At 46.7% G+C, this 23,137-nt stretch overlaps 1 protein-coding gene across 2 annotated transcripts; it reads right to left on the reverse strand.

Moving 5' to 3' along the window:
• Positions 1–1,407: 1,407 nt before the first annotated feature.
• Mapkapk5 (MAPK activated protein kinase 5) lies at positions 1,408–22,507 on the reverse strand. 2 transcript variants are annotated; one of them, XM_051176588.1, is made up of 14 exons: positions 22,080–22,507; positions 17,765–17,838; positions 16,423–16,498; positions 15,620–15,717; positions 14,396–14,504; positions 13,127–13,216; positions 11,653–11,748; positions 10,009–10,089; positions 8,173–8,360; positions 5,181–5,301; positions 4,187–4,317; positions 3,861–3,976; positions 2,918–3,022; positions 1,408–1,595 (listed from the first exon to the last, which is right to left on the reverse strand). In XM_051176588.1, exons 1-14 carry the CDS (start codon positions 22,113–22,115, stop codon positions 1,501–1,503), a joined length of 1,416 nt encoding a protein of 471 aa, XP_051032545.1. In that variant the 5' UTR covers positions 22,116–22,507; the 3' UTR covers positions 1,408–1,500. The 2 variants fall into 2 exon arrangements, with proteins under 2 accessions (XP_051032545.1, XP_051032544.1); XM_051176587.1 differs by having other exon boundaries at positions 3,855–3,976; positions 22,080–22,505.
• Between the last annotated feature and the right edge of the window lie 630 nt (positions 22,508–23,137).

The following is a 23,137-nucleotide window of genomic DNA, read 5'->3' on the forward strand; positions in this document are numbered from 1 at the left end:
TCTGGGAGAGGTTCAACTGACGAACAACATCCCTTAAGCCAACTCTCAACTACATTTCCTGCTCAGAAATTTTGCTTAAACTTGTTTTTCTCTGCCACCTAACCCTGAGAGCTCGCTATCCTGAAAAGTGCCCCCACTTCTCACCATAGCAGTCACTCGAGAGCAATGAACCTTTTCTCCCACTGCAGCCTCCCAGGACACAGTGGTTTTTAGCACACAGCCCCAGTCAGTGGCATCCTGAAGAACAGTGAAGACACTCAGGAGCTAGAAAATAAAGCCCAGTAAAATCCATTTTGATTGAAGAGGCGACAAAATTGAATGAGAGAGGGCTTGTCCTACCTGTGAGCTCTTCTGGGTTTAAGCAAAGAATCACTAAAAACAGCTGTAAAAAACTACCAGAGGGGCTGGGTGTGCCTATATACACAATAGGTAACAAAGTAAAAAGCTGTTTTCTGGGTCCTAATTATATCTCCTGAGATTGAAGGAACTGAAGAAAATAAATCTAGACAGAACCACTAGTATGGACAGCTGTAAGAGAAAAACAGCCAAGCAAAATTGGACCCTTTCTGATGTCAGCAAAATTGTACCAGAAAGGCTAGAGGGGGCTGGAGAGATGGCTCAGAGGTTAAGAGCGCTATCTGCTCTTCCAGAGGTCCTGAGTTCAATTCCTAGCAACCACATGGTGGCTCACAGAAATCTGTAATAAAAAATCTGGTGCCCTCTTCTGGTGTGCAGATACACATGGAGGCAGAAAAAAAATTTTTTTTTAATGTTTAAAAAAAAAAAAAAAAAAAAGACTACAGAAATAAATGTTTACACAGTAAGGCTGTCAAGGAGGCAGAGGACAGAATGGGTGCCAGGGAAGGGAAAGGGAAACTCTAAGTTAAAACCATGAAGAGTAAGGCCCAAAGCAAATCGTAGCACCAACACCCTTGATAAGTATGACAGAAAGAAAATAACTTTTTCTGGGATTGGAGACAAGAGAAGCAAATTTCACACTCCTGCTTTTCTGCCTTGAATGGCTCCAGGCCAAGGAGTATCCATCCTGGAAGCTATAGAAGGTAGTTGGCAAAACCTGATTTCTAAAAACAGGTCAGCACTAGAAATAATCTAGGCAAGGTGCAGGGAGCAAACAACCAAGGCAAAAGGAGAGAGGCTCCATTTGTAAAGTGGTGCTTGATGTAACAGTTTACAGCAGAAAGCCTGCATGGCTCCTTTCCCTGCATCTCACAAACAGTTGCTAATATATTTTCTTATAAACACATCGGTCTTTCTTGACAGTGTCATAAAACTCAATTATCCTATGTTAATAAGTATAGGAATTGAGCTTTTTTTTTTTTTAAAGTAAAACAGTTAACTGTTAAGAAACTCTGAACCTAACTCTATATAGCAACATTAAGCAACAAGGAAATGAAATTATGATTTATTAATTTACATAAAAATTACTTTTTACATTAAGGAATAATTTTTCCAATTGTTAAAAACGGTTTGAAGCTTTTACTACTGGGGCTCATGGGGGACAGTCTGCTCTTCAATCACTTGCTTCACAACCTCTGCCAGCTTCAGTCGGTCTACTTTATCTGTGAATCCACGACCTGAAACTCAAGAAGAGTGAGGTCAGTTTCCAACCCCTCACATGGCTGGAGCAGGCATACCCACCTCACCAGCTGGAATCCGCCCCACTGTCCAGGAGCAGTTCATACCCTGTTTTCAAGCGGCAACTGAGCAATTTCACAAACCACAAAACCAGAGACAACTGATGTACATTTATCTGGCCAGGCACTCACACCCAAGCACATAAAAACTCCTATTAGTGGGCGTGGTGGTGCACACCTTTAACCCCAGCACTCAGGAGGCAGTTGGATCTCTGTGAGTTCTAGTCCAGCCTGGTCTACACAGCTAGTTCTAGGACAGACTCCAAAGCAATACAGAGAAACCCTGTCTCAAAAAAAAAAAAAAAAAAAACAAAAACACATACACACACAACTTGGGACAGGAGAGATGGATCCATAGTTAAGAACATTTGCTGTTCTTGCAGAGGACACTGGTTCAGTTTCCAGCACACATGGTGGCTCATAGTTACCAGTAACTGTCAGCACCAGTTGTGGTCATAAAGTTTTACATAAAGTAAAAACAAACAAAAAACCCTACAGACTACAGAACTAATAATCAGGGTTGGAATGGCCTTTGAGTCAACTGGATAGAGCCGACTGCCTTTCTACTGTCTGATGGAGATGCTGGCTGGTACACAGCAGTGTTCGCTCACTGTGAGTGTACAGATTACTTTTCCAGACCCATCACATAGTTCATGCTTTAAAACAAATTCCCTGTGAAGTGACTCTTCAGGTGTGGGGGTGGCCAGGCATCTTGAGGAAACATGAAAGGGGACAAAGGCAAAGCACTGTCCTTCCCTTCCCTAGGACACCGGCACAGCACGGGTCTGGTACAGTCTACTCAGCTGGAGCAACCATTGTCAACCCAGGCTGATGAGCAGAGCAGAGCGGGAAAGGCCCCTCTCTACTCTCTTCTCCTGGGGAAGTAGTTTACCTAGTGGCAGATCTGGCAGCCTTCTCAGCCAAATGACTGAGCTTAACAGATGGTTACAGAGAACTTTCTGGTACTCCTAGACTGCATGCTGTTGGTCCTTGGCCACCTGGTGAATAGCCCAGGAAACGTGGGGCAAGAATCTGGCCTTTTCTCTTTTTTCCTCTCAAATATTTGGCAGAACTCTCCAGTGTTCATTTTGTAACATACAATGCCCTGCGCTTTGGAAAACAGGTGCAGGGAGCAGATAGCAGATATGCCTGGGCAGGTACAGTAGGGCCTGCCCCCAGACCCCTCCTTCAAACACCATCCTCACTGGCTCGGCCTCAGAAAGGCCATCTGTGTGTACACAGTGCAGCTGGCTGTGTCTTACCGTCCCAGCTGAAGCCCTGCAGCGCGTCCCTCAGGAGTTTGCACTCCCGGTTGTACTTCCAGGCTTCCTGCATTACTTCATTCAGCCTCTCATCTTCGTTCTCGCCTATGAACAAGAATGAGGAAGACGTCTGATTGTTCTGTAGCATTATGGGACTTCAGGGTCAGTAATGGAAGGACATGATGTCCAACTAGTTAAGTATGACACAATATGCATACTTTGCTAGACACTGGCTTCTTGAGGGTCCTGGCTTGTCACTGAGCTCTTCTAAGTTAGCACTGTCACACACATGCTCTGGCAACCCCAAGACTGAGTGCTGGGAGTTGGAGAAATGTGAGCGATGTTTCTGAACGAAAACGTCTAGCCAAGAGATGGAGGAAGAACAAGGCTGTGCGCTGCCCTCTTCCTATGCTCATCCCTTGCTTCAAAATACTCAGGCACGTTCCCAGAGTGCTCCTAAATGGCAAAGGATTTACCAAGAGGGGTTATTCCAGCTTTTTCTGACCCCCACCTAATATGAAGCCTCCTTCGTTCATTAGCTGAGAACAGCTGCTCACATCATCAGAGCCATATGAACAGCTCCTAGGATGGGGACTCTCTCCTATAAAGTCCAGGAGCTTGTGCAGTGTCCTTATACTCACAGATGCACAGTGTTACACTGTCCTGGAAATGGTGTTGATGGCCTCTAACCAAGACCTACACCTTGTCCACACTTCCATTCTTCACCCTCTACATCACAGAAGACCAAACACACAAACTTACCATGTGTCTGTACTGCCTGTCTATTGCTTCCTAGTAGTGTGGATTCATTTACATAATGTACTTAGTGTAAGAGACAGACCATCACAAATTATCTGCTCCTCTTGTTACATGCACACCCATGTGTGCTCATGCACACAAACACACACACATGCAGAACATTAGTAAGTGGCATGACCTTTACCAGCCTGGGGGAGGATACACTGGGCAATGACATCTCGAAGCTTTTCCAAGGCAACATTTGAATCCTCAGCTCCATTCTCATGGTCGTGTATATAAATACCATCCTTTGGCTTGGTGCTTTACAAGTGTGGGGAAAGATAATAGCAAGGTAAGACCTCAGAACCCAGCTACAAACTCAAGATACCAGAACGTTCAGAAAAAAGTAACTACAGAGTGTGTCCAACTTCTGAGGCCACTTGTAAACTTTATACTTCGACCCCGGCTGAGTTCTGGCACTCACCACTCAATCATGCCTACCATGAAGATCAAAGAAATAAGCTCACTTACCCAAGTAACTTCCTCTTTCTTAGGATGGGGTTGTTCACGGAGTGAAGGGGTTTGAGGCTAACTTTGAGATCCTGGATCCTCATGTTGGCCAGCTGCTCAGCGTGAGCCTGCTGGATCCCTGCAACCACTGCCTGCATGTAAACGCTGTCATCAGTTACCCTGGCCTTCTGGCCTTTTCATTGGTTTTGGTTATGTAGCCCATGTTCACCTTGCACTCTTGAATGCATCCTGAGTGAATGCTAGAAGTGGTATGCCACTGTGCCTGCCTTTGTCAGCTTGTTTCCACATTGTCGCCTGACATCTAAAAAGCCAGTCCAGGAGCAAGTATGCTGATGGCATACATATTTTTATCAGGCACAGGAGTTCTCCCTGGATCGGTGAGGCCCAGGGGCCAGAAGACCACACAGAGGCCACCTCCCAGGTAGCCTTCTTCCTTAGAACTACTGATGGTGCTAGAGAGATGGCTCAGCAGCGATAAGCACACTATGTTCTTACAGTTCCCAGCATGCACAACAGGCGGCTCACAACAACCTGTAGCTCCAACTAAAGATCTGATGCCTCCTGGCCTCCAGAGGCACCTGAATGCACATGATGACACACAGACAAATAAAACAATCCGTCTTCAAAGTTCCTCAATATAGAAGGCAGCCAGAAAATGTAGGAGGCTTTCTGCCTTCTTCCTGGACAGCAGAAACCCTCACAGATACTCAATTCTGAATTGCCACAGCATGTGAGATCTGGCTTATAAAATACTCACATTTTGTTTGTTTGCCTTCCCAACCAGTCTGACTCAAACTCCTTAAGGGGAAGGGACCATGTATGCTCTGTGCCACCAACCCCACACCGCAAATGTGAAGGACAGCCCTTGCAGCCTGATTTTTCAGGAAACACGAGAAAACAAGCTTGCCTGTATCCCTTTAAGTACTGTATTTAGTCAGCCCAACTTTCCTTTCTCACTGTCTTTTCAGACAACAAAATAAGTATCACTCAGAACCTTATCCATCATCAGCTGAGCAGAGGGCAGAACATTATCCAGGGCCTCTGTGGAGTTGAGCCAGGGATGGTCCAACACTCCCTCGACAGTGAGTCTTTCCTCCGGTTTGACCTTAAGAAGCCTGCAGAGAAAATATACCAACAGAACCAACATGCACAGATGTCCTCAACAGAAACAAAGGAAGTTCTTGGGTTGGGCTCTTTTGACTTTACTAATTCCTACAGGCCTGGGGCTTCTAGCAGCAAGGTAGGATAGGGTGTTAGTCCCATGTACTTGTGGGTACACTATGGCTTGAGGTCTCCTGGGTGGCAGATTGAAAGGAGTACCAGAAGTTTTATTCAAAAATGCTTCAAAGCTGGGCAGTGGTGGCACACACCTTTAATCCCAGCACTTGGGAGGCAGATGCAGGTGATCTCTGAGTTTAAGGTTAGCCTGGTCTACAAAGCAAGTTCTGGGACAGCTAGGGCTATACAGAAAAACTCTGTCTCAAAAAAAAAAAAAAAAAAAAAAAAAGAGCACCAAAAAACCAAACTTCAGACCACATCACAAGATTCAGTAGATAAAACCAACATGCCTATAGGTCCTGCTGTATTTAATACCCACACTGTGGTTTCTGGGACAATGCTTCAACTACTTTTGGCTGATAATGGCTGTAAATTAGCTGAGGGCCGTTTTGAAATAATAGGCTGTTATCCAAGATAAAAGGAGAACCTATCATATGGTAGGACCCAAACTTTTCTTTACTCAGAGACAGTCAACGACTACAACAGACCATCACATGGCACTTTCTCCTAAGCCAACAGTCTCTTCAGAAGCTGCGTTTGGTCATACTTCATGACCTCACATCCATTCAGACACAGACACACACACACACAAACACAGAGACACCCCGCATACTCCTACTCCTGGGCTCTCTGAAGCACCACCTCTTATAATTACATATCCCTTCATTCCAATGTTGGAGTCAGGACAAGCGTACATCTCAAAAGTATGAATGAAAGCCTAAAAAATGATGCTAAAGAATGACCTCTGACCTCTACATACATGCACACCCCCACAAAGAGGCAGAGAGTCACCAAGAGAACACCAAGATTTACTACAGAGCAGGGCATAAAGCCAGGAAGCAGCACATGAAGACAGGTGGGAATTCAAACCCTGCTTCCATCAGAAAAAGCCATTTATATATTTTAGGAACTAGTTCCTTTTTACAGCAGACCTCCTAACCCACTACCTCACTTTTAGTTTTGATATAGGGTCTATGTAGCCGAGGTTGGCAATGAATTCATGATTCTCCTGCCTCAGCCTTCCAAGTGGTGGTCTTATGTGAGGCCTGGCACAAGCTCACTTTCATGCTTTCCTTCCTATTAACCCAAGAAGAATTCGTCATGTCCACATAGCGGTGTTTCCCACACAGGCAGCAGGAGAAAGTACATCTTTCGTTCAGCTCTGCACTCAAAAGGCCTGTGCCGCCTCATGTAAATCACTGTCCCTAATCTTTCTCATGTAAGTCACTGTCCCTACCACCGGCCACCCCCCCCCCCTTTTTTTTTTTTTGGTTTCTCTGCCTGTCTTTGAACCCACAAAGATCCTCCTGCCTCTGCCTCCCAAGTGCTGGGATTAAAGATGTATGCCACCACTGCCCACCTAACTCTTCCCACCACCCCCCCTTTTGGTTTTCCAGACAGAGTTTTTCTCTGTGAAGCTTTGGAGCCTGTCCTAGAACTAGCTCTATAGACCAGGTTGGACTTGAACTTACAGAGATCCAACTGCCTGTGCCTCCCGAGTGCTGGGATTAAAGGCGTGCACCACCAACGCCCAGCGACCTAAATCTTTGTAATATTTATTTTTATGTTACATTTGAGTGTCTGTCTGCATGTTATCTGTGCACACATATCATGTGTGCAATGCCTGAGTAGACCAGAAAAGAGCGTTAAGCCCCACGGAACTGAAGTTCCAGGCAGTTGTGAGCCATCATGTTGGCTCTGAGAACCTAGCTCTGCAAGAGCAGCAGCTAGTGCTCTGGACCACAGAGCCAACTCTAGTCCTGGCTACCCCTAATTATTATTGAATCCTCAGTTTAATATTTTCAGAGCATCCGGTTACCTGACAGAGAAGGCTGGGAGTGGCCCTGAGTCTAATACCACACACTGCAACAATATACAAGGATTGAAAGGCCAAAGGCCACACTGTCACTTGGGACCCCAGTTAAAGTCCTAGATCTATCCCTGATAGCTGGCTTATATACATGAAGAGACACAAGCTGGGCATGGATTTGCCCCCATGTAATCCTAACACTCAAGAAACTAAGGCAGGAAGAGCTCCACAAATCTCAGACCTGCTTCAACTACAAAGTAAGTTTTAGGCCAGTCCGAGCTAGAATAAAATCTTGTTTCAAAACAAGATGATAGAAAGATGAGGAGGGGAAGTAGAAGAGCACAGCAGGGCCCTGAGTTTAATGTCCATGAAGACTGAGTACACAGCAACCTGGACTCACAGTCTTGGAACAAAAAATTGGGGGGGAGGGGAAGGGGGTTTGTTTTTTTCCTGGGGGGGGGGAGAGTTTCAAGACAGGGTTTCTCTGTATTTTTTTTGGAGCCTGTCCTGGAACTTGCTCCATAGACCAGGCTTGGCCTCGAACTTACAGAGACCCACCTCCCTCTGCTTCCCGAGTGCTGGGATTAAAGGCGTGCACCACCAACGCCTGGCTGGTTTTGGTTTTTCAAGACAGGATCTCACTATGCAGCTCTGGCTGTCCTGAACCTCACTGTGGAGACCAGGCTGGCCTCAAACTCAGAGAGATCCCCCTGCCTCTACCTCCCCAGTGCTGGGAGTAAAGATATGAGCTTCCATGCCCGACTACAAGGAGAACTCTAGAACTCTTAACCCAAGCTAAAGGGACAGTAAGACAGAAGATGCCTAGCAGGCAGCAAAGGGCTTCTCTTTACCCTGTGCCCCTCCCCGCTCAGCCCCCCTCGGCAGGCCAGGGGCTCACTTCCTCACAACATCTTTGGCCATCTCTGAGATCTGGCTCCACTCCTCCTCTGGAAACTCGAAACTTCCCGTCATGATCTTTCTCCGCATATCCTTTGGGATAGTTCGACTGTGGTGTTTGGAGTAAAAAGGAGGATATCCACACAGCATCACATAGATGATCACCCCTAGGGACCACAGGTCACAGCTCTGAAAGCAAAACAGAAGACAATCACTCAGATCACAGAAGAGCCTCCCACTACAGCACAGGTGTGTGCAGCCCCAATGTGTACAAGCTACCATCGCAAAGGACATCCGAGAAGACTGCTTCTCTCCCTGTCTCAGAGATACTGCATGTATCACATGCACACGAGCCCGCCTAAAGCAGACCTGCAGAAAGCTAAAAGCCAGCTCGCACTGGATCATGTACCGTGTCAATCTGGATGGTCAGGAGCATGCTGACCACAGCAGCTACAGCACGAGCAGGCTGGTGCCTAAATGGTATAAGCCATTCTGAAATGGCCACAGTGTAGCACAGTTTGGAACTCTAAAAGCATTTGCTGTTAGTCACACATGACAAACGGTGTCCTAGTCTATGTTCATTAAAAACGACTATTTGAGCTGAATAGTGATGGCAGAAGCCATCTACACAGAGAAACCCTGTCTCGGAGAAAGAAAAAAAAATTATATAAATTACAATTGAAGAGAATACTATAAGTAATGAAAGAACAGAGAAAGTTCTCAGGCTAAAAAGCTCCAAATGAAAAGTTTCTCCTTATCAGGAATTAGGTATGAGCTCTGAAGGCATGTTTCACCACTTGCTCTTCAGAGACATGGAGGTGGTAACAACCCTAAGAGCCAAAGCTGCCTCTAAAATAGCCGTTGGGACCCTCTTGGTGGGAGATCACACAGGCAGTAAGTAGTATGGGGACACTGTCAGTATGCTCTCTGGCTCAGGTGGGTCTGGGTCTGGGTCAGCAGTCACCTGTCCTGCAGGCTGCACACCATGCAAGCAAGCTTCATCAGACCAAAAGTACAGGTGGTCATGGGATGGACCTACCAGGGAGCACTCAGCACCAGGGTTTTGCTATATAAGGTATGCTTGTGCACACTTGTGGAGGATGCACATGCCTACCTATGCACTGTGCATATGAAACCAGAGGTTATCTGGTGTCCTCCCTATTGTTTTTGGCATTAGTCCCTTAAGAAGGGGCATCTCACTGAACCTGCCATTATCTGGCTAGGCTTGTGGCCTGCAAACTCCATAAGTACTTCTAAAAGTTCCTGGCAAGAGTGCAACTTCATGGCCTAAATGATGCCACACAGCTGGAGCGTGTGGGCCCACAGCAGCTATCCTAGGTTCCTCTGTCACCTGTAGCTAGTTAAGTGCCCCAAAGCACACTTTTTAAAATCCACTCAGCAGCTCCAGGACCCATGTCCAGAGGCATTGGCCTCATGAGCTCCAGAGCCATGGCTGGTATTTAGCTGTAGATACAGACAGTACCAAGCAACCAAACACTTGCTCTGTCAAATTAGGCAGCTGTTTTTCACATTTACCTCCTTTCATTTTTTTCAAGCTGGCATTTTATGAAGCACCAAGAAATGGTACCATAAAAACCTGAGTGCTCTTGAGTTTCAGTTTTTCAGAAATGGCCTTTACTCCCAAAATGCAAGCTAACCATGCCACTTCAGTGTCCTCGGTAGATTGCATGTGACTGGATCCTGCTGCAAGCACTAAACAAGTAAGAACCTGACTCCATCTCTCAGTCCCTTCCTGTATCCCAGCTGCTACTGTATCCTAACATCTCTTGGAGTTACTAAGTCCACAATGGGAAGAACTCACTGCCTGCTCCCTCACCTTGTTGTAAGTGTACGGCGTTGGCGAGGTAGGTATGATGCCAGACTTCTCCTTCTGGTGCCTTCTCTGTGCTTCCAGTACCTATCAAAGAGTCAGACCAAATGAGATAGCTCATTGGGAATCACACCACCAGTGGCCCATAGCTTGGGGCCCTTACAAGGCTAAAGACAACTGACAATCAATAATCAAAGAGTAAAATCAGGGCAGGTGGTGGTGCTGCACACCTTCAATTCCAGCATATGGAAGGCAGAGGCAGGCAGATCTCTGTGAGTTCAAGGACAATCAGAGCTGCACAAGAAAACCCTGTTTCTGTCTCAAAAAACAAACAAACAAACAAAGGCCCTCAAAAACCTTAAGATACAGCACTTTCAGCCAGGCATGTTGGCAGACAACTTTAACCCAATGATAGAGTAGTCTTCACTCTAAGTTTCAGGCCATAGTGAGACCTTGTCTCAAAACCAAAACACTTTCAAACTTCCTTCTTACAGCTAGCAATTTATCAGCCAGTTAAAGATGTGTCCCTGAAGAGAAGATCTGTCTTTTCTTTCTGCCCATGGGAGTCTGTGGCCACTGGCTTGTCCCTGGGGATGCTCTTAAGCCTAATCAAAAGCAGACTCACACCAACCAGACAGGCTTCAGAGACTACAATCATCATATGGAACTAGCTGACAAATGCTCCCAAGAAGGCAGCCATTGCCACCATGGGACTGTCATTTTGGCCAAACTGTTGATTACGCCAGTGCATAGAACAGCTGCCTGAGGCTCTATGCCAGTGTAGTTTATTGCCATATTTGCTAACACACTCATGCTGCTGAAGATGACAGATAAGAGTCTGAGATCGAAGACGTTTTTAACAAGATACTTCCAGGGCCCTCTGCAAAACCAACAGATCACCTAACAGACTCAGATTCTCTTTAGAAAGGCCTCCCATCTCACCACAGAAATATAAATATGGGAAATATAAATATACATATGTATACATATATAGATGTTTATAATAATTTATTACACACACACACCTCTCATCACATCAGCCTTTTGTAGGCTACAGGGATCCAAACTCAGGTTCTCAGGCTTGTGAGGTAAACACTTTAGCTAGAGCCTAAAAGCTGATTTTAAAAGCAAAAATCTACACCAAATGAAGCAATCTATATGTTTCTGAAAGTGAGTTCCTGCTCCCCATCTTGACACAAGCCTACAACAGAAGCAACAAGAATTGGGGCTGGAGACATGGCTCAGCAATTACAAGCATGTATTGCTCTTGCAGAGGATCCAAGTTTAATTCCTAGTATCGACAATGACCTGTAACTCCAGTTCCAGGGAATCCAACACTCTCTCAGGACCTGCATGAACACCTATAGTAACATTCTTATATTAAAAATACACACAAAAGCTGGGCATGGTGGCACATGCCTTTAATCCCAGCACTCGGGAGGCAGAGGCAGGTGATCCTCAGTCCAAGGCCAGCCTGATCTACAAAGTGAGTTCCAGGACAGCCAGGGCTGTTACACAGAGAAACCCTGTCTCTAAAAACAAAAAACCCCTCAAGTACACATAGTTAAATCTTAAAAACCAAAAATAAAAAGTAGGAACAAGAGCTACAGGTAATTTGGCAATATACCTTAAGGAAGAAAGCATGCTTACCTGAGGTGCTACATAATAAGGGGTAAACTGGGGTGTCATCAAATCACCTTGGTCAACTTTAGCAAATCCAAAGTCACATAATTTCACAGGGGCATCCTGAAAGAAAACAAACTGGGGTCAATACTACATAGTTGTCAGTAAACACTTGTGGAAGCCAGGTGTGGTGGGTGGCTCATGCCTATAATCCCAACACTGTGGACATTGAGGCAGGAGGATTATCATGAGTTTGAGGCCAGCCTGGGCTCCAGAATAAAACCGTGTGTGTGTGTGGGGGGGGGGGTGTGTATGTGCATCTATACATAACATATATACCATATACGTTACATATATAACATGTATGAGAGAGAGGACGATGCAGGCATGAGGAAAACTGTTTTAGTACAGAGGGGTTGTAGGGGTCCAGAACTTATGAGCACTTCCTGCTCTTACTGAGTGCCTGGCTGGGTCCCAGCACCCATGTGGCAGCTCACGGCCACCTGTAACTGCAGTGCCAGTGCCTCCAATGCCCTTTTCTGGCCTTCACAGGCACCACATGCACCTGCAGGCAAGAAAAGCCAATCAATCAGGAGTCTCTAAGTAAAACAGAAGAGGGGGTTGTGGTTCACAGTTGGAGCACAGTCCAGCACTGTCCCTCCTCTCCTCACCTTCGTGCACAGTTCATCATGAACATGAGCCATGAGCTTCATGGCAACCAGAGCAACAGACTGGACTGACAGAATGTGGGGCAGGGGACAGGAACACAGAGGAAAACCCAACAGGGCCAACAGCAAATAAACTTAACGCTCAAGGTGATATAAAATACGACATTAATCCCTGCCTCTGCCCATAGACCCTGCAAATAGTATCCAGACTTCTAAGTCCCACAGATACATCTGCACCATCCAAATCACCGTCATAGGTGTCACAACATTTGTGAGCCCTAACAAGAAAGCAAGTGAGGAAATTAAGGGTTAGAAGCACTGTGCAGTGAGCCTTCTGCACACGGAAGCACAGTAACAGGGAGGCACACACCTGCAGTCCCAGAACTCAGGAAGCAAAGACACAACTCTGAGTTTGAGGCCAGCCTAGTCTACAATGATGAATACCAAGACAGTGTGACAAAAACAAATCAAGGCTGTGGCTGTGCCTCAGTTGGCAGAGTGTTTGCCTACTATGAACAGGGTTCTGGGTTCAATCCCAATGCTCAGGATGCAGAGGCAGGAGGGTCAAAAGGTCATCTTCAGCTACACAGCAAGTTCAAGGCCAGTCTTGGATACACAGCTTATGTCTAGAAGGGAGGGAGGGAGGGAGGGAGGGAGGGAGGGAGGGAGGGAGGGAGAGAAGGAGGGAGGAATGGAATGAGGGAGGGAGGAATGGAATGAGGGAGGGAGGAATGGAAAAGAGAGAGGGAAAGGAGGGAGGGAGGGAGGGAGGGAGGAAGGGAGGGAGGGAGGACAAAGTGACAGCATCAAATGACAAAAACAATTTTCCTCACCAAAGAGTTATCCTTGAAAAGCAGATTTTCAGGCTTGAGGTCTCTGTGAGCAATGTTCAGCATGTGACAGTGTTGCAGAGCCAGGGCTATCTGAAAAAGGGCACAGTGCACCAGCCATCTTAGACAAGCACCGTCTCTCACACACCTAGTATGAGAGCTCAGGGTTAAGTCAATCACAACTGTGGCCAGTGTCCATTTCAAAAACAGAAGCTAAGAAAGACTTGGGACACCACGAAACAGAAACAGAACAGCCTGTATTTATTAAGCAAGCATGACTGTCAGAATAAAGCAGTGAATACATCCTGTAAGATGCCCCACTGTCTTTGACCTGTGCTGTAACAGACACTGTAGGGACCCACAGGTAGCATCTTTAGGCAGGAGCTTGCCCAGCAGGTGGCCTCGGAGACAGCTGCTCTCTATGAGTATTTAAATTTGCCCTTCTGACTTAATGATAATGCATCTGTCCATGTAGACTGCAAGTTTTCTGTTTTCGTTTTTTAACAGATAGTCAGATCTCATCCTTTAGTCTCAGTATTTGAGAATGAATGGTATAATTTAAAAGTCAGACAAAAGAGATTCTGTGGTTCCTCAACTCGGTGTGATTCCTCTCAGCACTTCAAATACTGGTTGCTCCCTAGTCAGTCACAAAGGAGGCATCAAAAGACACTTGAAAAGTGAGGGTGGGAAATGAGAGCTAAGTCACAAAGCTAACTGCTGTGCTGTGGTCTACTCGCTTGTTGTGAAGACAAGCCTGAGGTTTAGCTTGTCATCTACATGAGTGGTCAGTGCTGGCTGGGGCCAGGGTATCAAATGAAACATAAATCATTTATATAATAATAAAATATGATAGTCTATGACTAAGAATCATTCACTATTATAAAAATCTGAGAATAGTCTCAAAATCTGCAGAAATGATAGGTGACTTATACAAGAAACATCTCAGGTACAAATGCTTGAGAACAAGCTTATACTAAAGGGTCTTTCAAGTGGCATCAAGAGCATCGAAAGCTACCTGCACACAGCTGTCCTCAGAAGTCAGTAGAGGAAACTCTCACAGTAGCCCTTGGGACACATGTGACAAGCAATTAAGAATACAGTCTTCCCTCCCAAAGTAGAAAGGGGTGGCACTCTCCCTGTGAAGCTGTGCTTTCTGATTATAACAAAGCAGGCAATGAAAGGTCAAATGGAGCTTTTCCACTTTCTTCCCCAGTGCAATTGGACTGTTGGCGCCCCCTAGCGCCCACCCAGCGCCCGCCCGGGTCAACTTGCCTGCTTTGTTACTTGGCTGGCTTGCTTCTCTGTAAAGTGCCGGTGCTGGCTGATCCTGTGAAATAGCTCGCCCCCTTCCATCATCTCCATTACAATTAAGAGTCGAGCCCTGTTTGGAAGCATTTGATTTTGTTAAGTTAAAAAAAAAAAGGGGGGGGAAGGGGAGCTGAAGCATCAAAAAATGGACATGAAATGAACTCATCTACAAAATATGTAACCAATTTCCAAGTTCAGGGTTATTTAGCCACTAATTAAGTATAATGATCCTCATATTCTCAACTAAAAGAAAAAAGCAAAACATGAATTTTGGTTCCTATTCCTTCATGTAAATGCTTCTGCTTTCATCCAAATGCTTTCACTTAACAGAGTATACTTGTGAAAAACAATAGATTCCCATTGGCTTTCAATACTCCATCTTTTCCAGCTCCACAATGCCCACTTCCCACAGCCTCCGGGGCTGCACTTACACCACCAGGGTCTTTTAAGGTTCAGAATGCAAGGAAGAGGCTTACTTGCTTGACACCTACCACACTACAATGGCAGGATTCACACCTTAGTCTCCATCTAAGATGCTTCCCAAATATGCAGCCCAAAGGAAAGATGATTATTTCTTTCTTCAAAAGGGAGGTCAGATCAAGGGCCTTTGTATCAGCCTCTTAAGACTTGACCTGGAAGAACATTTGGGCCCCTCCCACAGATTTGGAATAGAGTCTATTTCAACTCCAATTTACTTAGAAACATAGTCTTACGTGGACCAGACTATACTAGAATGTATGATCCTCCTGCCTCAGCTTCTCAGTGCTAAAATTACAGGCATGCACCACTATACCTGGCTCTTTAATGTTTTATTTTGCTTTTAACTAAACACACACACACACACACACACACACACACACACACACACACACACACACCAGTGCTAGAAATTAAATCCAGGGTCTTGGGTGTGCTCGGCAAACTTATGCTACCACTGACCTATAATCCCCAACGATTAAAGGCTTTTTAAGAACAGCAAATAATGAAAACAATGGTGGAGGAGGGCAGCAGATGAGACACAATCCCCATGGGCAGTTGGTAAGCCCAATGAGGACGACTTGGGAATTCATGGCATAATTCTGCTTTTACAGATTTTTCTCGGTTTTTAAGCACAGAGGAAGGGGTAGGGAATGGAGGGGAAGGGAAAGAGGACACAGGAGAGGACCAAGCAGCCCTCTTTAGTCTTACCTGGGACTGGACTCGTGAGGGAACTGTACACTGTTAGCAAACACTTCAGCAATCTGAACTATATTGGGGTGTGTGGCACACATCATGTGCAGACGCACCTTAAAGAGAACACAGGAAATGTCTGTGTGCAAAGGAAATGACGTATCTTCCCCAAAACGTCCCATCATCAAAAGTTGACCACACTAAGTCCAAGGGATGTCTACTTCCATAAAACTCCTTACCGTGCAGACTAATACAAAACAAAAGAAAACAAAACAAACGTGTTTTCCTGTCCAGACCCATCTCCCCGATTTTCTCTCCAGACAAAACTGCACCCAAAGGTTCACTGTCTATGTTGTCTATTAGTAAATGAAAAAACAAATAACTCACTTTATTTCACGATTACTGTTTTAAAAGAATGTAAGGTGGCTGGAAGGGAAAAGACTATATGCTAGCCAGCTTTCCATGTTGAGACATAACCCTTGACAATGGTTACATGAATACAAGTTCAGTAGGGAATTAAGATTCTTTATGCACCTCTGTATTTTCTAGAAAGCTGCCTGACTTAACTATAAACAAGTACATATTCTTAGGCCCTAAAAACATCTAAACATGGACTGGAGAGATGGCCAGTAGTTAAAAGAGTGCTTCCTGTGCTTCCAGAAGACCCAAATTCAGTTCTCAGTACATAAGCTGAGTGGTTCCCACTGCCTGTAACTCCAGTTCTGTTATCTAATGCCCTCTTCTGGCCTGCAGCCAGCACACTCCTCCCTCCCCAGGTGTGCGTGCGCGTGCGCGTAAGCAAGTTGAATAAGGGAACATACCTCATTTCTAGCTTTTGGACGATCGAGCAGGATTTTCAGTGCAAACCGTTCTTGAGTAGATTTCTTCACACAGACTCTAGGTGTAGAGGGGAATCATGGTGGCAGTTAGGATCTCACAGCAAGAACCAGGATAGCATGGCCTACAGAGACTCCATCTCAGACAGACAAATACAAAGACAAACAACTTCCCTAGGGCAGCAGGGGACAAGGGAAAAATCTCTTGGGTCTCAGCCCAGCAGAACATCAGCACTGCAGAAATGACGACCTCAAAGAGGGGACCAGTTGTCCACATTTATAAACATTTCCTATCTGTTTGTTTTGACTGCATGAAAGTTTTGCCTGAATGTAAACCTGTCCACCACCTGTGAAGGTCAGAAGAGGGCACCAGATCCCCTGGAACACGAGCTACTTTACAGGTGCTGGGAATTGAACCCAGGTCCTATGCAGAGCAGTCAGTGCTCTGCCCCATCTCTCCAGGCCCACCTTTTACATTTAATTTCTTTTTATTTTTTTAAGGGATTTATTTTACTTATTATGTATACAATAGTCTGTCTGCATAGATGCCTGCAGGCCAGAAGAGGGCACCAGATCTCATTACAGATGGTTGTGAACACCATGTGGTTGCTGGGAGTTGAACTCAGGACGTCTTGAAAAACCAGCCAGTGCTCTTAACCGCTGAGCCATCTCTCCAGCCCCCCATAATTCTTAATGTGTAAATGGATATACATGTGGAGGTCACAGGGGAACCACAGGGATCGGTTCTCTCCTTCCAGTATTATTGTTGGTCCCAGAGATTGAATCCAGGTCATCAGATTTGTAAGCCAGCGCCTCTACCCAATGACCCATCTCAAATATCATCACATCTTAAAAATGTCCTGTAATACTACAGATCGTGTGATCTTGCTACCTAGCTGTGTCTAGATGTTTAAAAAAAAAAAAAAAAACTAATAAACTTTTACTAAGGGCAAGTGAGATTTCTAGAACCCACATGGGGGAAGGAGAACCAACTCCCGACAGTCATCCTTTGACCTCCACACATGTGCTATGGCACACATGTGTACACACACACACACACACACACACACACACACACACACACACAATGTTCACTCATGAAAATGTAAAATCAATCAAATACCCTGTCCTAGGAGCTGGGGGTAGAGCTCAATGGTACATGTTTTTTATACCCACAAAGCCCGACACTACGACTAAATCCAAAACAAAAACTCTACCATTTAAACTCAGGCTAATTCTCAAAGCACATCTGATGCCTGTAGCTCAGGGCTCATTTTGTGTGTCTCCTCCCAGAGCAATGCACCATTTTCCCATGTGCGCATCTTACCTAACTGGACCACTAATTCCCGCGCCCAGCTTCTGAGTCCAGTTGATACTATATTCTTCTAAAATGGAGGTTTCCTATTAAAAAGAAGAAAGGGGGAGGGGCAGAGATGATTCCACTGTTAGTTAAGATAACCAAGCAGAGGCAGGACAGCCATGGTTCAGCACCTCACCTTCTAAGCCAGTCAACTGCACAGATTCCAGAACAAAAGGAAACTGGAACCCGCCTACATGGTCTATTTATGTAAGCAAATGATGCTTTATGGAGGGTGTCATCAAATTCTTACAAGGCTAGGACTTTAAATAGGTGTAGCACTTAGCTTACAAGAGGCCATGTCCATCCCAGCACCCCACCCCATGCTCATGCATGGGTGCACACACACAGCACAATAACTCTCCAGCCTTCCGGAAAATGGTGTCAGTTATCTGTAGAGGCTTACATCCTTGAACAGACTGTTCACTTGTGTAAACAGGCACACAGAGTGGGCTCTCAAGCCTAACCTCCACCATAGGAAGGTGCTCTATCTACTTGATAGACATCCAAGAGGACTACACATTAAAGCCTGGACTTCAGACACCTGCTTTTACAGAAGGAAGAAAGACACTTACAGACCCACTGCTGGTCCTCAGTAACCACCCACCACAACCACCGAGAATGTCTAAACTCAAAACAACCCAATGCCCATGCCTGTCACTTGAGATTCAGGTACAACTGATCTGGGATGGAGTACATGAAGTATTCTAGTTTCATTTCCCATTCATCTTTATCTGGGTAGACCATCACATTCTCTGGGGCTCAGGAATAACAGAACAGGGGATTCTCATACAGTGTGAAAGGCAGGCAGCTCTTTCCAGGAATATATTTAAAGCTAGACAAAACTGTCAAAACAAAAACAGCAAAACTTCTCTTGCCTTTACTCCCAGCACCCAGGAGGCACAAGCAAGCCAGCCTGGTCTACATGAGTTCCAGGCCAGCCAGGGCTGCACAGTCAGAGTCTGTCAATTGTCAAAACTATTTCAGAAGAGTATAAGCTACACATAGAACTGTCTTTTTTAATCCCAATAGAAGTGAGGTCAAAAGCAGCATGCAGCCTGGCTCCTGCAGCTCCTACCCTGTCCTCACTGCCCAACACAGTCAGTGGTGTCGCTTGCTCCCCAAGGGGTTGGCTATGAAAAGTAAACAATGCTGCTGCTCTAGTGAAAAAGGGAGAAAATGGTAGGCTATGCAGGAAGGAGCAGGAGCATGTGGGTGACAAGGGACAATTGTGTTAAGCTCCAAGACAATAGGCCTAGCCAGGAATGCAGATTATGTGGATTTACAGGGCAAATCGCTACACAGCCATAGAATAAGAAGTGAGCTCTCCACACAAGGACTGGGAGGCAGAGACCAGAGAAAATCTAAAGGCAGACGTCACTCTGCAGTCAACTCCATTCTGAAAGGACTCCAGAACCGCAGGGGTTGAGCGGCAGCGGGGATAAAAGCCTCAGGAGTTCAAAATACTGGAAAGTCTCTGCCCACATCAGGGAATGACATAACTAAGTAGACAACACACACAAACATGAAAACAAGGACCTGCCATCCCTGAGCAGACATTAGCACTCACAAGGAAAAGAATTCCCCTTTTATTCTAGGCAGCTACAAATGTAACAAGCTGGGGGACTGGTCAGAGTCCAGAGTTATTACAGTGTTACCAATGTCCAACTTTCAACAAAACTAACAGATACATAAAACTCAGAAAATTATCATCCAATGTGAGAAGAGAAAAAATAAAAACAAAACAATAGCAACTATCCCTGACAACTGTATACAAATAGGCTCTGCAAAGATTTAATAGTTTCTGCTTTGTTTTGAATTAATTTCATTTTTTACATTCATTGTTTTAGCTACATTCAGGTCTGTGAGGGTGTCAGGAGCCCTGGAGCTGGAGTTACTGACAGTTGTGAGCTGTCATATGGGTGCTGGGAATTGAACCCAGGTCCTTCTAAAGAGCACCCAGTGCTCTTAAGGGCTGAGCCATCTCTCCAGAGCCTTTGTTTTGTTTTGTTTTTGATACAAGAGTCTGACTGTGTGGTCCAGGCCAATCTTGAATTCAGAGATTACTGGCCTCTGTCTCCCAAGTGCTTGTTTAAAGGTATGTTACACACACGCACCACGCACGCAGGCACCCTTGTATGGGTTAATTATGTGTGGGTTCATGCACATGAGTATAAGTGCCCTGGAACCAGAAGAGGGTGTCAGATTGCTTGGAGCTAGAGGTACAGGCTGTTTTGAGTGGCTATGGGCCACCCAGTGTGGGTGTTAGGAACTGAACTTGAGTTCTTTACAAAAGTAGTACATAGTCTTAATCACTAAGCCATCTTTCCAGTTCTCCCTGGAAAAAGTTGTGGTGAGGTTTTTTCTTTTCTAATTTCTTTTTTAAAAATATGCCCAAAGAGAGCTCAGCAGGTAAAAAGCACTTGCCACAAGCCTGGGCTGTATCCTTGGAACCCAAACATGATAGAACCAACTTTCATGCACACACTCACCCACCCCACCCCACCCCATCCCACACACACACACAGTGAGCTAAGGACACCTTCTCCCTCTGCACACACACACACACACAGTGAGCTGGGGACACCTCCCTCTGTACGCGCACACACACAGTTTTTAAAATTTTTAACACAAAGACTAAAAGACAATACTGATACTGAATCAAAATAAGGACTTTTTCATTCTTTGTTTTGTTTATCTGTTTTTGATATGGCCTCTCACTGTGTTGCCTAGGCTAATCTAGAACTCCTGACCTCAAGCACATGCCACCATACCCAGCAAATATAAATGCTCTCAATGGTGAAGCAAAAACAATGAAGAAAAAAATGCATGAAACTGTCAAACAAAGATATGAAAAGTGTCAACACATAACAAAGCTGTCACAATTAAAAAAAAAAAAAAAAATTCACATGAAGTCTATTCTGGCCGGGCAGTGGTGGCTCATGCCTTTTATCCCAGCACCCAAGAGGCAGAGATAGGCAGATTTCTGAGTTCAAGTCCAGCCTGGTCTACAGAGGCTCAAGTAACCAAGTTCTTTGGTTTTTTGATATAGGGTTTATCTGTGTAACAGCCCTGGCTGTCCTGGAACTAGCTCTGTAGACCAGGCTGGCCTCGAACTCACAGAGATCCATCTGCCTCTGTTCCTGAGTGCTGGAATTAAAGGCTTTCAGCACCAACGTCCGGTTTATTTGAGTCATTCTAATTTATGTACTTACTTACACACAATTTGTAGCCCCGGGATGGCCTCTTAACTCCCTATGTGTTCAAAGACAACCTTAATCTTTTTCTTACTGTTTCACTTTGTGTGAGTGTGTGCGCTCAAAGGCCTGAGGACAATCTGCAAGAGTCAGTTATCAACAGGTAGTGGTGGCACACAATTTAATCCCAGAACTCAGGAGGCAAAGACACATGGATCTCTGAATCTGAGGCCAGCCAGGATAGGCTCCAACAATACACAGAGAAACCCTGTCTCAAAAACCAAAAAAAGATAGATTGATTCTCTCCAGCCATGGGGGGGTCCACGGATCTTACTCTGGGCATCAGGCTTGAGCTCAGGTCCTCCTACCCACCAAAACCTGGAAACATAGCACTGGCTCTGAGTTCTAGTCTCCCGTGTGCTGGCATGACAGACTTGAAACACTGTGCCAGTTTTATGAGGTGCTAGGAATCAAACCCAGAAGCTCGTGCATGGTACGTAAGGTATTCTACCAAACTGGGCTACATTCCCAGTCCCGTTTGGGGTCATTTTAGAATACAGAGTGCTATTAGCACCTCTGAAATAAACTCTTGATTCCTAGGAGAGCATGCACGAGAGCAGGAAGAAATGAATGCACAGATAAGGAGGGGAAATTTGAAGGACAGGCTTTGGACGAAGGTGAACCATCTCCTGAAGCTCAAGCATGCTTAAGACCTATCAGATGGGGTCAATTCGAGCCGCTGCCAAGTGTTGCAGCGGACCACTGAGGTGCAAACGGGGGAACTTGGGGTGATGGAAATGTGAGAGTCTTAAGAAACCCCTAGTTCCACTCGTATCAAGTATTCCCATGCAACTCAGCTTCATTACAGCTGAGCGTAAACTACTTCGGCCAAGGAAGTTGTAGGGAATCTTACACCCCTAACCACAACTCAACACAGTCCAAGGAACCCGAGGAGGTCGAAACCCGGAATCACTAGATTCCAATGACTAGAACCTCTAACTCTCAAGTTCTCTCGGTTTTCCGAGGCTGGTGCTGAAAGGAATTACAGGACAAAAACAGGGAACAGGTGGCTTCTCTCTCTCGATTACCTTGATGGTTTTCTCCATGTCTCTGTCCTCCGACATGCTCTGCAGGGCTCCCACGGCCCGGAGCAGTGAAGGCTGCGCGGCTGTCTGGTCCCCTGGCAGCCGAGGAAGCAAAGGGCTCGGAGCTCCGGTCCCCGAGCCTCGGGGAGACGGGCAGTGCCCGCCACTAGGGACCGGAGGGGATGAGGGCCCGGGTGCCGGCTCAGCTTCTACAGGCGGCTCTAGGCTGGTGGGGGCGGTGGCGGCGGCAGCGGCGGTGGCCCCTGGGGACAAGCCTTTGTGCTGGGCCCCGCGCAGCCGCTTCCCGGCCTCATCCCCGGCCGGGGAGGCAGGCTCCCGGGGCAGGGCGAGACGGGGAGGGGCCCGGCCTGGAGCGCCGTGCGGGAGGTTTGGGGGGCCGCCGCTTAGGCCCGGGCTCGCCAGGTCCTGAGGAGGGGCCTCCGCCGCCGCCGCCGCCGCCCGCACCGCCGCCAAGCCGAAGCCGAAGCCGAGCCCGCCGCCGCCGCCGCCGCTCCCACTGCCGCTTCAGCGCCACACATCGCCGGGACGCCCGCGCCGGGCAGCTGCGCCGGCCGCCCGCCCGCGCCGAACCCTCTGCAACCCCACGCCATCCATGCTGCAGCCCAGCTCCGCGACCCCACAGCCCCACGCGCGCCTCGCCAGCGTCCGCCGGGCTTTCCGAGCCTCTCCAGGGCCGCGCGGCTGACGTGCAGGCGCCCGCCGGGCCCTCCCCGGGGCGCGCCGCACACAGCACAGGACCCCCGGGCCTTCCGCTGCGGTGGCGCGTGCTAATGACGTAAGACGGTGCGCCGGCGGTCAGCCCGGGGAGCCGGGGGTGCGTTTGTGCTACGCGTGCGCAGGAGCCTGCTGACCTATGTCTACGCTGCAAGCGTTTACACCCTTGGAGAAAGCTTGTGGAGACGGCCGTGGAGGCTGGCTAGGGACTGAACGGTAACTTGGGACGTTCAGAGACCTCGCTATGCGGGAACCAACCGGAATGTAAATGCTTGTGTTGTCCGCTGTGCGGGGTCAGAGAGGCAGCCGCCCGCTCTCACCTCAAT

Source organism: Phodopus roborovskii, unplaced genomic scaffold (assembly GCF_943737965.1).
Source record: "Phodopus roborovskii unplaced genomic scaffold, PHOROB, whole genome shotgun sequence".
In the NCBI taxonomy this organism is placed as follows: domain Eukaryota; kingdom Metazoa; phylum Chordata; class Mammalia; order Rodentia; family Cricetidae; genus Phodopus; species Phodopus roborovskii.

Excerpts from the sequence above, each read along its gene's own strand:
- Mapkapk5 (XM_051176587.1), bottom strand. The coding sequence starts at position 22,115 with ATGTCGGAGGACAGAGACATGGAGAAAACCATCAAG. Across the intron at positions 13,217-14,395 it reads CCAGCCAAGTAACAAAGCAG|ATAGCCCTGGCTCTGCAACA; the intron begins GCAAGTTGACCC and ends GCCCTTTTTCAG. Across the intron at positions 1,596-2,917 it reads GCAGGGCTTCAGCTGGGACG|GTCGTGGATTCACAGATAAA; the intron begins GTAAGACACAGC and ends CTTGAGTTTCAG.